This window comes from Mauremys mutica, chromosome 13 (assembly GCF_020497125.1).
Source record: "Mauremys mutica isolate MM-2020 ecotype Southern chromosome 13, ASM2049712v1, whole genome shotgun sequence".
Classification (NCBI taxonomy): domain Eukaryota; kingdom Metazoa; phylum Chordata; order Testudines; family Geoemydidae; genus Mauremys; species Mauremys mutica.
In genome coordinates this window covers 23,032,267-23,050,417 of record NC_059084.1, presented here as the reverse complement: position 1 = coordinate 23,050,417, position 18,151 = coordinate 23,032,267, and the positions used below count along the sequence as shown (strand labels likewise).

General features: G+C 45.3%; 1 protein-coding gene across 4 annotated transcripts in view; it reads right to left on the bottom strand.

Moving 5' to 3' along the window:
• PTPRT (protein tyrosine phosphatase receptor type T) overlaps window positions 1-18,151 on the bottom strand; it is a 709,404-nt gene that overhangs the window by 523,416 nt on the left and 167,837 nt on the right. For 2 of the 4 annotated variants that reach the window (XM_044985246.1, XM_044985247.1), the window contains exon 2: window positions 16,135-16,260. In XM_044985246.1, the coding sequence (XP_044841181.1) occupies window positions 16,135-16,260 (126 nt within the window). Of the gene's footprint in view, window positions 1-16,134; window positions 16,261-17,884; window positions 18,002-18,151 lie in introns of those variants that run through there. The other 2 variants (XM_044985248.1, XM_044985249.1) reach the window with 2 other exon arrangements.

Below are 18,151 nucleotides of genomic sequence, written 5' to 3'. Positions count from 1 at the left end.
AATATCTTCTGCTTGTGTGTTCCATTCTGCGCATCCGAAGAAGTGAGCTGTAGCTCACGAAAGCTCATGCTGAAATAAATTTGTTAGTCTCTAAGGTGCCACAAGTACTCCTGTTCTTTTTGAGGGAAACTGGCACCTTAAAGGACTGGACCCATAAAGGAACAATATATGGGGTGTGTGGCTTTCATGTCTTCTCTCCCAGCCCTGTCATGTCATTACAGCAGTGCCCCTCAGAGTGTTAGGGTCTGGCTAATAGTGATAATGGTAAGGTGTTAATGTTCACAGCCAGGGGTGCTGGGTTCCTGATAGTGTTCACAGAGGAGGAGGGAAGAAACAGACTGACAATAGTTCAAATGCACCATTTAGCACAGCTAGGATATGGTGCTTGTATGGACCCCTGAGGACAGCAATTCATTTGGGCCATTAAAACCTCCCCAGAAGCCTTTCTTTCAGACTCCTTTGACAATACATCTCTGTATCTCCCACACATTCTGGGAGATTATCAGTGGGCAGACTGATTGAGTGTCTGCACAGTACTCTGGGTGAAGTATGACTTAATTACCAAAGTGCCATTGAAGTATACACAGGACATGTATTGACCTTGACCTCTCTTCAGGGAGTGTAAGAGGACATTTTAATTTTACAATTAGTGTGAGAACTGCAAACTAGTGAAAATTCAAATGTAATTCCCCTTCTTCACCAGAGTGCATCTTAAATGCACTGAAATATTAATGGCCAGCTCTTCTGATATCTCATCTTCTGTAATAAATGTCTGCCTTTAATACTGGAAGCTCCTATGAGACACTCACAAAAAAATCTAAGGGTATGTCTAAACTACAGTAGAAGACCTGTGGCTGGCCCAGGAAAGCTGAGTTGGGCACATGGGGCTAAAAGTTGTAATTTAGATGTTCAGGCTCAGGCTCGAGCCCAGGAGGAGGGTCTCAGAGCCTAGGTGCCAGTCCGAGCCCAGATGTCTATGCTGCATCTTTTAGCCCCACAGCCCGAGCCCCATGAGCCAGCTGACCCAAGTTCTGAGACTCAGTGTTGAGGGGTTTTATTGCAGTGTAGATGTACCCTAAAGGGTCTAACACCCTCACTCATGTCAAGTATTATGTTACTCTGTGGATAGTTTGTTTAATATCAACTGGCTTATTTGCAGAATAAGGTATTACTTGGTGGGAGTGAGGGGTCTGGGCAAAGTTAGCTCCTATATAAATCTAAGCTTGGTCCATATGAAGATGTTTCCCCTTCCTCTAACACCACTGTTCAGTTCTGACACCAGTGTTGCTCTTCAGGGCAGTAGCTGAGGTTTGGGGATTTGCATGTTGGCTTTTTAGTTCAAGGGAAATCAGTGACAATCTGGGAATGCTCTGCATGTAATTTGTTTTATTGATGGATACACCAGTTCTGACAAGAGATGTTCAAAGAGCATGCAGGACAATCTATTCTTAAAGGAATATCAGCCTAACACTAAAGCTGGGTTTCCCATGGGCAACTCTGGTCAGCTGAGACAATCAGAGCCTGAGGAATACAGCAAATTCTCTTGCTGCTCACAAAGCAGCCTCTCCCCAAAAGCTGCTTTGACACATAACTCTGCATAATCCAAAACTAACACAGCTCGTCTTCCCAACCATCAAAACTTGCTCACACATTAAGAAAAACTTGGAAGAATATGTGTAAGAGTGCCACCTGGTAATGCCTGACATAACATTAAAAAACCTCCTATGTTCCCTGTAAAAAGAACAGGAGTACTTGTGGTACCTTAAGAGAGACTAACAGATTTATTTGAGCATAAGCTTTCACAGGCTACAGCCCACTTCATTGGATGCATGCAGTGGAAAATACAATAGGAAGATTATATATACACAGAGAACATGAAACGATGGGTGTTACCATACACACTCTAACGAGAGTCATCCGTTAAGGTGAGTCTGATTTGAATTATAACATTCAAAAACCAGTTGGAAAACACTTCAATCTCCCTGGTCACTCGATTACAGACCTAAAAGTTGCAATATTACAACAAAAAAACTTCAAAAACAGACTCCAACGAGAGACTGCTGAATTGGAATTAATTTGCAAAATGGACACCATTAAATTAGGCTTGAATAAAGACTGGGAGTGGATGGGTCATTACACAAAGTAAAACTATTTCCCCATGTTTATTCCCCCCCCCCACACACACACACACACACTGTTCCTCACACCTTCTTGTCAACTGCTGCAAATGGACCATTTTGATTACCACTACAAAAAGTTTCTCTCTCTCCTGCTGGTAATAGCTCACCTTAACTGATCATTCTCGTTAGAGTGTGTATGGTAACACCCATTGTTTCATGTCCTCTGTGTATATATAATCTTCCTACTGTATTTTCCACTGCATGCATCCAATGAAGTGGGCTGTAGCCCACGAAAGCTTATGCTCAAATAAATGTGTTAGTCTATAAGGTGCCACAAGTACTCCTATTCTTTTTGCGGATACAGACTAACATGGCTGCTACTCTGAAACCTGTCATTATGTTCCCTGTGTAGCACTACACTCACTCATGAATCTGTAAAGTTAAAAAACAAATAAACTAAAACATCTTTAATTGTACACAAAAAGCAAAGGGGAGGGGTGTGACTAGAGCATAGAAGACCTTCGCTTGTATGGGGGTAGAGAACACTGGACCGTCTACAGAAAGACCAGCTCACATCACATAAGTTGAGGGGGATGTCCATGTGCTAGATCAGTGGTTCTCAAAGCCGGTCCGCTGCTTGTTCAGTGAAAGCCCCTGGTGGGCCAGGCCAATTTGTTTACCTGCCGCATCCGCATGTGGCTCCCACTAGCCGTGGTTCGCCGCTCCAGGCCAATGGGGGCTGTGGGAAGTGGCACAGGCTGAGGGATGTGCTGGCCGCCCTTCCCGCAGCCCCCGTTGGCCTGGAGCGGCGAACCGCTGCCACGATTGGCCAAATCTGTGAACACGACAGGTAAACAAACTGGCCCAGCCTGCCAGGGGCTTTCCCTGAACAAGTGGCGGACCAGCTTTGAGAACCACTGATCTAGCACATGGACATCCCCCTCAACTTATGTGATGTGAGCTGGTCTTTCTGTAGAAAAAAAAAACAGGTTGGTGAGATCTGCTCAGAGTTTTGGAACAGTCCTGATGAGATTGCTCATTGAGCAGAGTGAAGGCAATACAGTTAAGAAAGTGCCTGATAGCTGCAAACTACCAGTGAATTATTTACCACTTCTCACCTTTCCCAAATTATGGAATTTCGCTCTAAATTTACACTGGTCCAAGACCCAGAAAAAATATTCAATCCTGGACATGGGCGGCAGGTTATATATTTGTGTGGGGCCCGGGCCCCAGCAATATTCAGGGCTGGGCGCCCTGCTCCAGCAATAGTTGGAGCTGGGTCTCTTCCCGCCCCCCCGGTCCTGCCTGGATCGGCCCCGGCCACCGCAGGTCTCCCCCCGCCACCGCGACCCTGCCTGGAGCAGGTCCCAGCCCCCGCCTGCCACCCCCCCTCCGCGTGTTCCCCCCCCTCCGCCGCATTGTGTTGCGTCCCTGCCTGACAGAACGCAGCGCGCCTCTCCCCTGCCTGCTGCCCGGAGGGCTCCCAGCAGATTTGCTGTCTGCTGCCGCAGGGTCCTAGTGCCTGCCCTCCGCCAGTACTGGCAAGGCAGGCTGCCCTTACCCTGAGCCTCTCCAACCCCAAACCCTCAGCCCCAGCCAGAGCCCTCATTCCCCCCGCACCCTAATCCTCAGCCCCAGCCCTGAGCACCCCCACATCATGAACCCCTCATCCCCCTGCACCCTAATCCTCAGCCCCAGCCAGAGCCCTCATCCCCCCGCACCCTAATCCTCTGCCCCAGCCCTGAGCGCCCCCACATCATGAACCCCTCATCCCCCTGCACCCTAATCCTCAGCCCCAGCCAGAGCCCTCATCCCCCCGCACCCTAATCCTCTGCCCCAGCCCTGAGCGCCCCCACATCATGAACCCCTCATCCCCCTGCACCCTAATCCTCAGCCCCAGCCAGAGCCCTCATCCCCCCGCACCCTAATCCTCTGCCCCAGCCCTGAGCGCCCCCACATCATGAACCCCTCATCCCCCCGCACCCTAATCCTCTGCCCCAGCCCTGAGCGCCCCCACATCATGAACCCCTCATCCCCCTGCACCCTAATCCTCAGCCCCAGCCAGAGCCCTCATCCCCCTGCACCCTAATCCTCAGCCCCAGCCAGAGCCCTCATCCCCCTGCACCCTAATCCTCTGCCCCAGCCCTGAGCGCCCCCACATCATGAACCCCTCATCCACAGCCCTCACCCCACACTCCAAACCTCTGCCCTAGCCCTGAGCCCCCTCCTGCATCATGAACCCCTCATCCACAGCCCTCACCCACAGCCCAACCCTCTTCCCTAGCCCTGAGCCCCCTCGCATCATGAACCCCTCATCCACAGCCCTCACCCCACAGCCCAACCCTCTTCCCTAGCCCTGAGCCCCCTCCTGCATCATGTACCCCTCATCCTCAGCCCCACAGTCCTCACCCTGCACTCCCTCCCCCATCCCACACCCCTTCCCAACCCCAAACTCCATCCCAAAGCCTGCACCCTTCACCTCCTCCTGCACACCCACCCCCTGCCCCAGCCCAGAGCCTGCACCCAGCACCCTTCCTGCACCCTAATCCCCAGCCCAGGATCTGCACCCCAGACCTCCCCCGCCGAGCCCCCTCCCAGAGCCGTAGGCAGGTGGGGGCGGAGTTGGGGGGGCGGAGTTGGGGGCGGGTTCTGGGCCCCACCAAAATTTTTACAAACTTGCCACCCATGATCCTGGACCAGTAAAAAAATTTAAGATCTAATTTCTCAACCTATCGGCCTAGAAACAAAATGAGGAATTGCCTCTTCCATTGGTATAGGCTTTTAAACACTTATATATGAGATAAAATACCTTAACCTTCATCCAGTGTCAAGAAAAAAGTTCCATTTATTGTGTTGTGAGGGAAGTTTGTATCCCAAATGCATTAAGAAACCAAGAACAAATTATTTTATGTTTTTAGATGAAAAAAAACTAACTAGCAAATTGAAAGAACTAGCAGAAGTATCATTCAGTGAGAGCCTATATTCAATTTTTGCACACCAGTATCAATGTGAAATGGTCAGTGCATACTGATTCATTGCATTCTCCACATTGCTTGTGGTTCCTTCCAGTCAGCTGACCTTGGGAAAATGTAGCAACATCCACTGCCAAGTTGGCTAAATGGTCCCATGGTGGCTGGTTTTCGATGGTAGCCGAAGGATTTGAGTGCTACTTTGTTGGCTTGGTGAGATGATGGGTATCAAGGATTCTTCTCTTTATATGTGCATCTATGAGTCTTTTTCCTAGATTGACAAGGAACAAGAGCCTTGTTTGTCTTGGTCAACATGGTGCCAAGCAGGATTGTTGTTGACTCAGACGATACAACTTGCAATGCCAGCAACATTAAGTATGTTGAAGTAAAGAGCCATTGGGCATCTACTCATCATGCCCCTCAGGAGTACGTTCTTGCAAGATGGTACATGTTATTGACACCACTTTTAGTGTCATTGTAGTGGAGAATTATGTGGGGATTCTTTTTGTCTCCTTCTACAATCTTGTCATGATGCATCATTGATAGCATTACCACTGACTTCCCCTTCTTTGGAACACAGGAAACCAGGTGAATGGCCCACATACCCAAACACTGATGACAATTTTTCTCAGCTTCAATGTGTCTGCATCTCACTGAACATACTGACTTCTTTCATCACAGTATTCCAACATTGGTCACATTTTTCGTTGAGTAGATCTTTAGCAAGCTAAATAGTGGTGAAGAAGGTATACGCAACCATGTTTCTTCCAGTCTTAAATCAGGGCTAAACCATCTCCTTCATAATGCAGTCACCTAGGTCATTTCTCTTTGTGATGTAGGTTGTTTCCAAGGAATACCTCTCCATTCAGAGGATACAATGTCACAGTATCACACCACCACTAGGTCTTGATACCACATTTTGCCATGTTGGTATATACTATGTTTTAGACATCAATGTCCTTTTTTGGCACCAGGTACTCATCAACAGTTATGTCTGCTCCAGGAGTATAAAACTTTATCAATTGCTGTACAGACACTCTCTATACATCACAAAATGTAGCCAGATTGGCTGATGATCTCCATTTTTCTCTCATGTTTTTGTTGTCAAATTGCAGGTGTCAAGCGATAGTCTGAATAGCTACAGGCTCATTGTTGCCCGGAAGAAAGGGTTCTGAGTGCGGATTCCATAATCCCTCCAGGCCTTTATGATTCCCTGATACACATCAGCCAGAATTAGGAGGTCAGTGTAGGCTTTCACCTTGGTTTTGTTGAGCAGTTTCCATTCCTTGTTTTTGTCTGGATTGCCGTCATTCCATTCTCAGCATATGCAATCTGCCTCTTTAAATCTCTCTCATCACAATGTGGAAAATGTATTCTGTGAGGAAAAGTGCCAATGTTTTTACCAATGTATCTTTTTGAGCATCACCTCTTACTCCTGACTGTTCATGGATAACGTCCCGGCATGGTCTGCAATGAACCGCTCGCAGAGACAAACCCCACATTCTACCACTCTTGCCACTCATGGAATCACAGTCCATGCTGGGGACAGTGGCAAGTTGGTTCAGTTCACCCAGTACTGCAGTGCTATGCTTCCTGCCGCCGCATGTCCTCCTTACTCTATGAAGGCCGCAGGATACATTTACTCCACGTAGCTACTGTGCTGGTAATATGAGCTCCTCATTATTGAAGATGAACAATCAATGGAAACATGGTCTTACTTCTCAAAGCAACTCTCAACATGATCTAGCACAAAGTCACTATCATCCAATTCGTTGTCATTACAGGATGACTCACTTTCAGAACAGCAAATCATTTTTATAAGGTCAGAAGCAGAATCTTGTGCCTGTTTGTCATCTTGAATTGTGCAACACTGCAAATCCCCTTAAGAGTCTCCTGCATCTGCAGTGTTTGGAGCACAATATCTAGATAGAAAATCCCTTCAAGAATATTAGGCAAGAGATGCAGCAAGACTTAACAAGCCTGGATTTTAAGGTACCAAGCTCTCTGGAGTACCTTGTACCTTAGGGTGACTGTATGCAGCAAGCACTGTCACCGCAATGCATTATCAATTAATATATGCAATGTGCTAAAGCAGCGAGTTGGATGGCCACTAATCCATGATTTATTGTAATGTGTATGCTCCTGAGGATTACCCCACAAATACATTAGCATATGCAAATTACATTTATGTAAAAAAACAGCTTTTGTTTAGTGAAGGAGACATAGTTACCACAATTATTATACAAGATACTCTCACTAGAAGCAAATGTGTAAACAGAACTACTAAAAATACTAGCTAACAGTGCAATACATTTGTACAAATGTACCCCACATACCTTTTAAATACAGAAATATCTTTCATGCTAATTTCTCTCTCTGAATTGTGTACACGTGCCTCAGTGGCAATGTCCTAAAACAGCATAGTTGGAGGGCCGCTCATTCATGAGTTATGGTTACATATCTGCTCGCTGGGTATAATATTATCCCATTAATGTGGTTGAGAGTTAATCAAACAATATTGTTTCTACAATATATTGTAGGTTTTTTTCCTTTCCTCTAGGATCTGCACTACTGAACTCTACGTATTAGAAGAGCCTGGCTTTAGAGAGTGAAGAATACATAAAGTACCAGTATTTAGGGGGAGATATCTAAAAACATCGTAAAGATGTATTTTTTCCAAGAGATGCAAAATAGAATGTCTGGTAAACTGGCACACAAATTTTTATTGAAACTCCTTTGGTCATCTGAAATCCATGCCAGTAAAGCCTTTAACACCGCACACAATCACGTTTGCTCATTCTCTCAGGCACTCACTGAACTAAACTCACTGCTGGCAAGAACATGCACACTGCCAATGACTTAAATGCCAGCTGTGAATTTGGCCCGTTGTACTTATTGCAGCGCACACAGTACGAAAGAGAAAGGGCTCAGCAGGCATTCATTCGGAATGTCTGTAATGCTTAAACACAACAGGATGAAGAGACAAGAGGATTTTCCTTCTGAAATTTTAAGACAACCCATTAATGTTAGCTAATGAAGATGTTTGTGAATTAAATGCCACTTGTTTTTATTCCCAGCTGGAAGTAAAGGGAGGTGGGGCACTAAGAGAAAACAAACAAGGTTTACAGGGAGAGTGATGGGACTCCGGTAACAGACAGTACAATGCAAATTATCTGTTGAAGTAAATTGCCACAATTCCATCCATTTAGATGGAGCTGTGCCAAATTACTTCAGCAGAGAATTTGTCCCTTTATTAGTGAATGCTGTGTGCTTCCAGAAAAATCTCATTCAGCTTGGAATTCCAAGGCTGAGAATTTTTATTTCAATATCAAAACTGTAAACTAATCTATTTACTTGGTAGGGGGAAAATTGACTCATTCTGAGTAATTTCCCTTGAAAAAGATAAATAATAATAATAATAAAAAACACACCACATACAGACAGCTGAGGCAGATTTCTTTCTCCATTGCAGATGAGAAATTGCATCATGATTCATCATATACACAGTAGGATTCTAATTTGTTCTTTTAACAAGTTTGTTTGTGTAATTCCTTGTAAGCAAGAATTAATACATGAAAAAATGTAAATTTATATTGCATTGCTTTTGAAAAGTACAAATGTTGTGTCGAACTCCTGTTGGCATCCAATCCAGCCTGAAGAAAAAAGGCAAAAACAAATGCATGAACTATGCTTAGAGGTACAATGTGTTTAGTTTGCCTAGCACCAGTTTCTCATCCACTGAAGAACATCCTCCTCATCTGACAGTGGACACCAGTGTGAAGTGATAACCTCAGCAGGAAGGGCTGGCTGGGAGCTTTCAAAAGATATGGTATATTCCACCAGAATCCAATGGATTGGACTTTCTACAAGGGGATAGGCATGACGACTTAGTGGGCCAAACCCTCTCCTAAATTAAACCTCACTCAGTGCTAGTGAAGCCAGTGGAGTTTAAGTCAATGGAAAATTTTCTCTGCTGGCTCTAAATCATGCATGTGATGGTATGTAATCACATGTGTGAGATGCACATTTGAGTGTTCAGACTGGGTGATTAATCACTCAAGCAGCAATAATGAATGATCGCCCTGATGTGTGCTTTCCCTGTGGAAGCCCAGAAAGTCATCTATTGTCACTCAAATGGGAGAACTGTCCTTCTGGGAGGAGAGAGGTACCCCTGCCCTATCTTTGCCACACCTGAGGAGAGGAAGCTCTTTCTCCGGTCTCTACCTCTCACAGAAGAGAGGCCCAATCTGACCAAAGAGGAACAGTGGCAGGCTGTGCCACACAGCAGCTTGTTTGGGTGGCCTCTGCCGCTCCAAACGAGGCGCGAAGCATAGGGGGCTCATATGATGATGTACCTAGGGGTACACTACATGGCAGTAAAAGACTTGCAGCATGGCTGTAGCTGGCCCAAGTAAGATGACTCTGGCTCTCAGGCCTCAGGCTGCAGGGCTCTAAAATTTCAGTGTAGACATTTGGGCTTGGGCTGAAGCCCTGGCTCTGACACCTTGCAACATCTTCACTGCAAGTTTTAGCCCCGTTGCCCAAACTCCATAAACCGGAGTCAGCTGACCTGGGCTCTGAGACTTAGCGCTGCAGGTTTTTAACTGCAGCATAGCCGTACCCTAGCTTGCCTTAAGCTAGTCCTGCAGCGAATCAGAGTATCCTCCAGGCAGCTCCCAATAATAGCATTTCTACAGAGACCTAGTCTCACGTTAAAGCTACCTTCTCCATCAGGATCCAAAGGGGAAGATGGCACAGCAAACACTATGTGCTGTTCTATGGGGATGAATCTGCCCCTTGGGTGAAGCAGCTGCCACTGCTGTAGGGGGACTCACTCTGCACTAATGTGATGAATGAAGCCCAGCGTGGAGCAGAAGTGACAGACAACAAAACAGCTCACTATTTTTGCAGTGTGACAAAAAGAAATTAAAACATTTTTGCAGTTGCAGCTCCAAGCCCATGAAGACGGTGGTGGCCTCTGAATGCAAAGTCATATCATAGACTTATAGACTTTAAGGTCAGAATGGACCATTATGATCTTCTAGTCTGATCTCCTGTACAATGCAGGCCACAAAATCTCACTCACCCGCTCCTGTAACAAACCCCTGACCTATGTCTGAGCTATTGAAGTCCTCAGCTTGTGGTTTAAAGACTTCAAGGTGTAGAGAATCCTACAACAAGTGGCCCATGCCCCACACTGCAGAGGAAGGCAAAAAAGCCTGCCAATCTGCCCTGGAGGAAAATTCCTTCCCGACCCCAAATATGATGATTAGCATGTGGGCAAGACTCACCAGCCAGACACCCAGGAAAGAATCATCTGTAGTAACTCAGATCCCACCCTATCTAGCGTCCCATCGCAGGCCATTGGGCATATTTACCGCTAATAGTCAAAAATCAATTAATTGCCAAAATTAGGCTATCCCATCATACCATCCCTTCCATAAACTTATCAAGCTTAGTCTTGAAGTTAGATACGTCTTTTGCCTCCACTGCTCCTCTTGGAAGGCTATTCCAGAACTTCTCTCCACTGATGGTTAGAAACCTTCATCTAATTTAAAGTCTAAACTTCCTGATGGCCAGTTTATATCCATTTGTTCTTGTGTCCATATTGGTACTGAGCTTAAATAATTCAATTCCTCTCCCTCCCTGGTATCAGTGTTGTCAATAGCTGCCTGAAGGGATGTTCAGGCTGTCAGGTGCCCTTCCAAAACCAGAGCCAGGAACTGTTCCCTACATTCTTCTCAACATGTCTCAGCATGTTTAGAAATTGCAAAGAAATTAATAAAAGGTATATTTAGACAAGACTACTTGATGTTGGCCACTCTTCTTTGAAAAGCTGTGGTGGAATATGCCTTTTGGCCATGTAAATCCAGTCTGTTGTAAGCCTTGTCTTTGGGAGCAGCTTTAGGATAGAACTGTTCAGATCACTCATTAGCAGCTGTAACCACCAAGAAATCAGAAACTGATTGGTTAAAAATCAAAGTGCTGCTGAGCAACTTGTGTCCACCTACTTGGCCATAGGTGGTACAGAGGTTGGGGTCAGAGACTTTTCACCAGCTTTAACAAAGCTTTATTAATGGGGTGGGCAACCCTTCCCAGGGCAGGGATCTGTACAACAACACAGAAGCTGTGCAGGTTTTCTTGCACAAGCCCTAAGAGCGCAGGCTGAGAAGTGGCCACTCTCCGCATCAGGTCCTGAAAAACGCTGAAGTCCTCTGGAGGGCAGATGTCAATTCTAGGGTGAGAGCTTCACTTGTCCAAGATAAAATTACAGGGGGGAACCTCTAGGGGTTCCTCCATTATTTCTCCTTCCTCCACAGGATCCAATTCAGTGGGTGGAGGAATGATGGCAGAAATCTGAACCCAAGGAGGAAACCTCCTCCTAGACTGAAATTGTGATGGAGGTCTAGAAAGCCTCGGCGCAACCCAAAACCAATAAGGCCATGGGGGATAGTGCAATTCTGAGACACCCACAGTGATCCTTAGGACCTGTAACCTGGGTACGAGATCTGTAAGAGGATTTAAAAGATCATGAAGGTGATGCAGATTCCTCCCTTTCAGAGTCCAAAGAAGAAATGTAAGTTTCTTCAGAAAAGGGAGGAGAGGTCCCCTTATGGTTCTGAGGTGATATGGCTTTGGGAGACACCCAGGGATCCAAAGAAAGCAAAGGTCGAAGCAGTCAGCTGCGGATGATGCCAAAGACGCCAGCAACACACGTGTGCCAAAGGTGCTGCTCACGCAGGCGGTGCCGAAGACACTGACGTTCCCCTAACCAAAGTCGATCGTAGCAATGGAGAGTCTGGTAGGGGAAGGCACAGAAGATCTCTTGCAAGCAAGAAAGCCCACAGAGTAGAGAGCACCAAAACAGATAAGTGTTCATCTGGTGATGCTGAAATAGACTCGATTGGCTGGAATGATGATGAAGTATCTGATAAAGGTGAATAAACTGGTCTTGATAGCCCCGAAGGAGCCTGAGTCTACAGTGAAACCTCAGACAGGCCTGGCGAATGCTGTCTGTGGTGCCTTGAAAAGGTACGAGAGGGCTTACTGGAAGTCTTGATAGGAGAAGACCCAGGCTTTAAGTGCTTGTCAGCATCAAACTGTCACTTTGAATTGTAGGAAGTTGTGGGGGGGTGCTTGTCATGGACTCAGAATCCGCTACCTCATGGTTAGGACTCAGTTCTGACATGGGATGCAACGCCTCTTTCAGAAGGGGAATTTTCAGGCATAAATCCCTCTGATTTTTAGTCCTGGTGGGGAAATTTGAAATGCTGGCTAATTGAAGCAAACGCCATGGGGAACTCCAGCTCTTGTAATAGGCAGTGGGAAGGAACTGAGAAGAAGGTGGCAAACTTGTCCATTTATGCCCTCAGATGGGCACACGAAGAGATTGGGGCACATACCGCCTACTGGTACTTCTGGCAAAAGTCTCTGACCTGTGCATTGGGTGCACACACACACCAGTACTGGAATGCATATGTGCACAATCACTCAAAGGAGAATGCAGTAGCTCCACAGAATGAACCGGAGGTAATAGCAAATCTAACACTTAATCAGTGTCAACAATGTGACACTGCTGCAAAAAGTGCATGCCGTATTGATTTTGTATTCATAGTGGAATCGTATGTAATACAATTAAAGTAATTACTCCACTCTAATCAGCCCTGGTTAGGTTTTCTCTGGAGTTAATTAGTTAATGCTTGTAAAGCGCTTTGAACCCACAAAATGTTAAATACTTTCATTATGATGATGATTCGGCTGCTACTAGGCCAGACATGTCCAAGGTGCTGGGAATGCTGCAAGTGTCGCAGTCTGGTAAAAGGCTTTTATTTTTGCCTGGCTGACCATAATGCAGGATACTTTTCTTACAGAAATGTTTGCCTCTAAGAAACACACACAGAGAGGTGTACACATGCGTCTCATAAGCTCAAGGACTGTATTCCTCCAGACTGCATGTCACCCTGTATTGGAGGAGAAGGAGAAGCAATTTAATAGGCTTGTTTTCTGTGGCCAGTTCACGTAGAATAGAGTTGAAACCATTGTCCTGCCAGTGCTCCCCTATGGGGTATTGAATCAATGCCTGGTAAATGCAGGGTTCAGTTTTGGGCATCGACTCCAAAAAGACATCACAGACACTGGAGAGAGCTGAGAGGAAAGCAAGAGCAATGGAAACAGGCTTGGGGGCATAGAGAGGGAAATAAGACATACCGTGTGAGGAAAGATTAAAAGGACTGGGTCACATTGAGTCCTGAGAAACAAGGCTTAACTGTCTATAGTACATAAAGGGAGGTTATAAAGAGGGCAGCAACTGATTGTTCTCACTAGTCAACAAGAACAGAAGAAGAAATAATGTGATGGAGACACAAAATGTAAAACTGAAGGTAAGAAGTAGGAAAAAAAATTATAACTCAAATAGGTAGCAAAATCCCCCTCACTGGGGATATTAAGGCTCGATTAGACATCCATCTGTTAAGGAAGATTCTGTTATAATCTCTCCTGCTACAACGCAAGGAGGTGGACTAGAAGTCCTACCTAAATCAGTGGATGGGTAGCCCATGACTTATCTCTGTCAGATTTTTAAAAGATAACATTTATTTATTTAATAAAACAACTGACATCTGGGATCTTAATTCTCCAATTACCTTAGCCCTTTGTTTCCTGTCCTGGGCAATTTATCACAGAATTCATGGCAAACAATATTATTTGCTAGTAATGATCAAAAATAAAATGTCCACAATCTTTAATGTTGATGATGGAGTGTTTGAATCTTTTCAGGCATTTTGATTCAAAGAATAAAGAGCAGAAAGTTGTCCTTGGATGGAGATCCTTGTAGCAGAGTCTCAGCATGGAAATAAAAATCACAATAGATTAAGCATCTGTTTCAGAAGAGCACTCGCAGCTCCAGCTGAAGTCAGTGGGGTCTGCTGGTGTTTGGGAAACCAGACACAGATTGTACATAAAAACAGTATTGATCACGGAAATGCTGATGCAGGCTGCACTAGAGTGGTGCTACACCTTGCCACTGCATGAGAGCAGACATAAAAAGTACTATTGATGAACAAATCTTATACCCATCTGGTAAAAGTCACTCTTTCCATGGACTCTGGATGCCACCAAAGATTGCACAATGTGGTTCCTCCTGCTGTAAAGCTAGGATATAGCCTAAAATACCATCATGGTAACAAAAAATACAATGATGTAGTACTAATTTTTCTTCTGCTATTAAAAATACCATGGTTTAGTTTGTATGTGTGCATGGACACACATGCACCATTGAGGGTTATGTTATCTATAAATAGATTTATATAGGACCCCAATGTGTATAAGTCTAAATGTAGAGAGATACTTGGCCCAACTTTTCCAGCATGAGTACAGAACAAGATGTCCCACTTCGGGTGTCAAAGCTTAAGCGTCCCAGATTGAAAATAGGTCTTGCATGATTGCATAGCATGCTTACCAGGAGAAAGTTACTAACTACTTTTACTAACAATTATGCATAGTCATATCCAAATAAAGCAATATTTCCTTGCAGTTAGAATGGGAGAACTGCTGTATCTGGTATCACAATTTATTTGTACTACAGTAGCATGCCCAGGTCAGGTGTGGTGAGTGCTGTACAGACACTAAATCTAAACTGTAAACAAGACGCAACCAGGGCATAAATGAAAACTAGAAGCAACGGAGGAATTGCTCAGTCATTGGGGCTGCTGTGGCATGTTTACTTTCTAATGGCAATAGCGGTGCACAGAGATGAGAACTGGCCTCAGCACCAATGACTGAAGTAGACTGAAACAGGATGAGGCACTAGGACTGTACCAAACAGCAAAAGAGCTGGTGAGGACCTTGCTCTTCCCCTAGCAGAGGAGTGGGAGCAGTGGTCCCCCTCATTCTAATCACGGCAGGGATAAAAATCCCTATTGGACAACATTCTGGATTAGTTTTGCCCATTTTCCTCATGCCTACCTTGTCACAACACAATGCAGTAAGTGGAAACAACGACCTCTTGTGTTGGCAAAATGGATCAGAGACCAAAATCATCAAAAGTGACCAGTGATTTTGGGTGTCAAGTGTTACACCTCTAACATGGCTGATTTTCAGAAGGTGGCTGCAGAACACTCCCTGAAAATCAGGTACCTTTATAAATGTCTATTTGAACACTCAAAATCACTAGTACCTGGGAAAGTACTTATTTGACAGCCTAGCTTACCAGATTCTAACTGCCAAGAGGAAGCAGTACTTCTGGGAGTGATGCTGAAGCATCAGACAACTTTCCAGAGAAGAACTTCCAGTTTAGATATCCTCAAAAACAGCGGACTTAAATGTCTGTACCCACTAATAAATCATTAACTTATGTTATTAGTCTCTATCTCTGCAGGTATTCTCAAATACTGGAACATAATTTGTCTCCTGGAACCCAAGACTAGTAAGGGTGGGTCCAGGTCCAGTTTCTCCCATTAGTTCATTCTTCACAGGGAACCAGCATTTGTCACCTTTATACTGTATACCCAAACACCACAGATTGCTAGTTCACAGCACTGACATTAAAGTGTAATGAGCTGTCAGAAAGTCTGACATCCCTGAACTTCCCGAAGAGACCAATCCTGCAAGGTGTTAAGCACCTCCAGTGACATGTTCAGCACTTTCATCTCCCCTGGCTTCACCTGGAAAAAAAAGCACTTTGCATCTCTCCAGAGCAGGTCCAAAGACTGGCCAAACCTGGGCCATTTTTTTTCCTGAAACTCACCTCTCTCCACAAGTGAGGGTTGAAATAAAATGGATCCAACGCACTTCACTCATGGTCTGACAAAATAATGGCAAATGTCTATGTTTTGCCAAGTTGCCCCAGTTTTTTTCCCATTTCTAATTGTTATGCATTTCTCTACTTGGTTACTTTTAACACAAAAGCCAGTTGCATATAAATGGATGAATTCCAACCCATACAAGTCAGCACAGAGCTCACATGTAGAAAAATTCTCACAGGAAATCCCATCCAAATACGAACACTCTGTTAATGGCCTTCCCTGTTCTGCATGCTCCATACATACCAGTTGGGACAGCAGGATCCATCGTTGGCTTTTCCCAGGTGTTGAGCTGCTCCCAGGTAAATCCATTGGTCCCCAGTGCCACGCTATAACCACAGTTACTGTAGTGTTCATCAAAGGAACAACCACCTGAGGGCAAGAGAGCTGAATAAATACTTCTGTCTATTAATTACTTCTGTCTCATTATGTTATTTCATTTACATCAGTGCTTTTACATAAACTCTGGAAGGAAAAACAAAATGCAAAATGAATTTCTGGCACATTAGATTTCTGTATTTGCTTTAGGATATCCAGGAAAGACTTCTGGATATCAAACACCCACTTTTTTTGGGGGGGGGGGGAGGGGAGATCTTATTTTCTCTCTCTCTGATTGTGCTGCTGTTAGTTAGGGCTATTACCTTAGATTCAGTCTCATGACTTAAGAATTTAAACCGCAGTCTGGCATTTCAGGCATGAGCATGAGGATTCAGGTCTGAACCACAGTAACTGTTTCCTAGCTACAGAGCTTGAAAACCAGATGTTCAGATAGGAGGGAGGAATAGAAATTCATATGGCAAATGTTAACCATGGCTTCACTGTGCAAACTCTCAAGCCCTCCCTTCATTTACACTTTTAAAAACATTCAGTAGTACAAGGTTAATAGATGATTTCACGACTACATCTCTCACAGTCACTTACTTTTCAACTTTCTAGTGCCATAGGTAAGGATGTGATGAGTCAATTGTTTGACCCAATACCAAGAAGTAACAATTTGTATAGTGGGAGCCCATGAAAGTCAACCCTTACCATGGCACAGTATAATACAGGGGTCAGCAACCTTTCAGAAGTGGTGTGCCGGATCTTTATTTATTCACTCTAATTTAAGGTTTCACGTGCCAGTAATACATGTTAACATTTTTAAGAAGGTCTCTTTCTCTAAGTCTATAATATATAACTAAACTACTGTTGTATGTAAAGCAAATAAGGTTTTTTAAATGTTTAAGAAGCTTCATTTAAAATTAAATTAAAATGCAGAGCCCCCAGGACCAGTGGCCAGGACCCGGGCAGTGTGAGTGCCACGAAAATCAGCTTGTGTGCCGCCTTCGGCACACGTGCCATAGGTTGCCTACCCCTGGTATATCCCCTCTTTGCTGCAGCAAGGTATTACCATTGTAAATTTCACATTTTTTGTTGTTGTTGCTGCAGCATACTGTGACCTTAACAGCATCCCAGTGCAAGAGGGCAAGGGACTCACTGTTATTTGGTACTGAATTTCAGCTGGTCCGACCCATTCAATGTATCCCAACTCACTAATGTCATAACCTGTATCTAGAAGGTGTCATGTAAGATATACATAGAAAGCTAACACCATACTGATCACTGATATTATTGTTAAGGCTATGTTTCAGCCATGGATATTTTTAGGAAAAGTCAGGGACAGGCCATGGGCAGTAAACAAAAAAGCACGGCCCATGACCCTGTCCATGACTTTTACTAAAAATACCAATGAATAAAACTTGGCGGGGGGGACGGGGGACTGCCCAGGGTCCTGGCAGGTGCTGGGGGAGGGTGGCATGGCTGCTTGGGGAGGATGGCAGTGCGCGGCCCGAGACCCCCGCTGGTGCTGGGGGAGCGGGGGCAGGGCAGCGGCCAACAGGCTCCCTACCTGGCTCCGCGCCTCCCCTCCCGCCCCAGCAGCAGCAGAGTTTGGGTGTGGGAGGGGCAGGGGGTTGAGGCATGGCACAGGGTGAAGCAGGCTCTGGGCAGCGCTTACTTTGGGGGGCTCCTCAGAAGCAGCGACATCCCCCTTGCTCAGTTGCTAGGTGGAAGTGTGGCCAAGCAGCTCTGTGTGCTGCCTCCGCCTGCAGGCTCCGTGGTTCCTGGCCAATGGGAGCTGCAAAGCCAGTGCTCTGGGCAGAGGCAGCGCACAGAGCTGCCTGGCCATGCCTCCGGTGGGGTCATGCAGTGGAGGTGTGGGGACCTGAGACTGCCCCAGCAGCGGACAGTGCTCCTGGTGCAGGAATCCGGAATCCTTGACTTC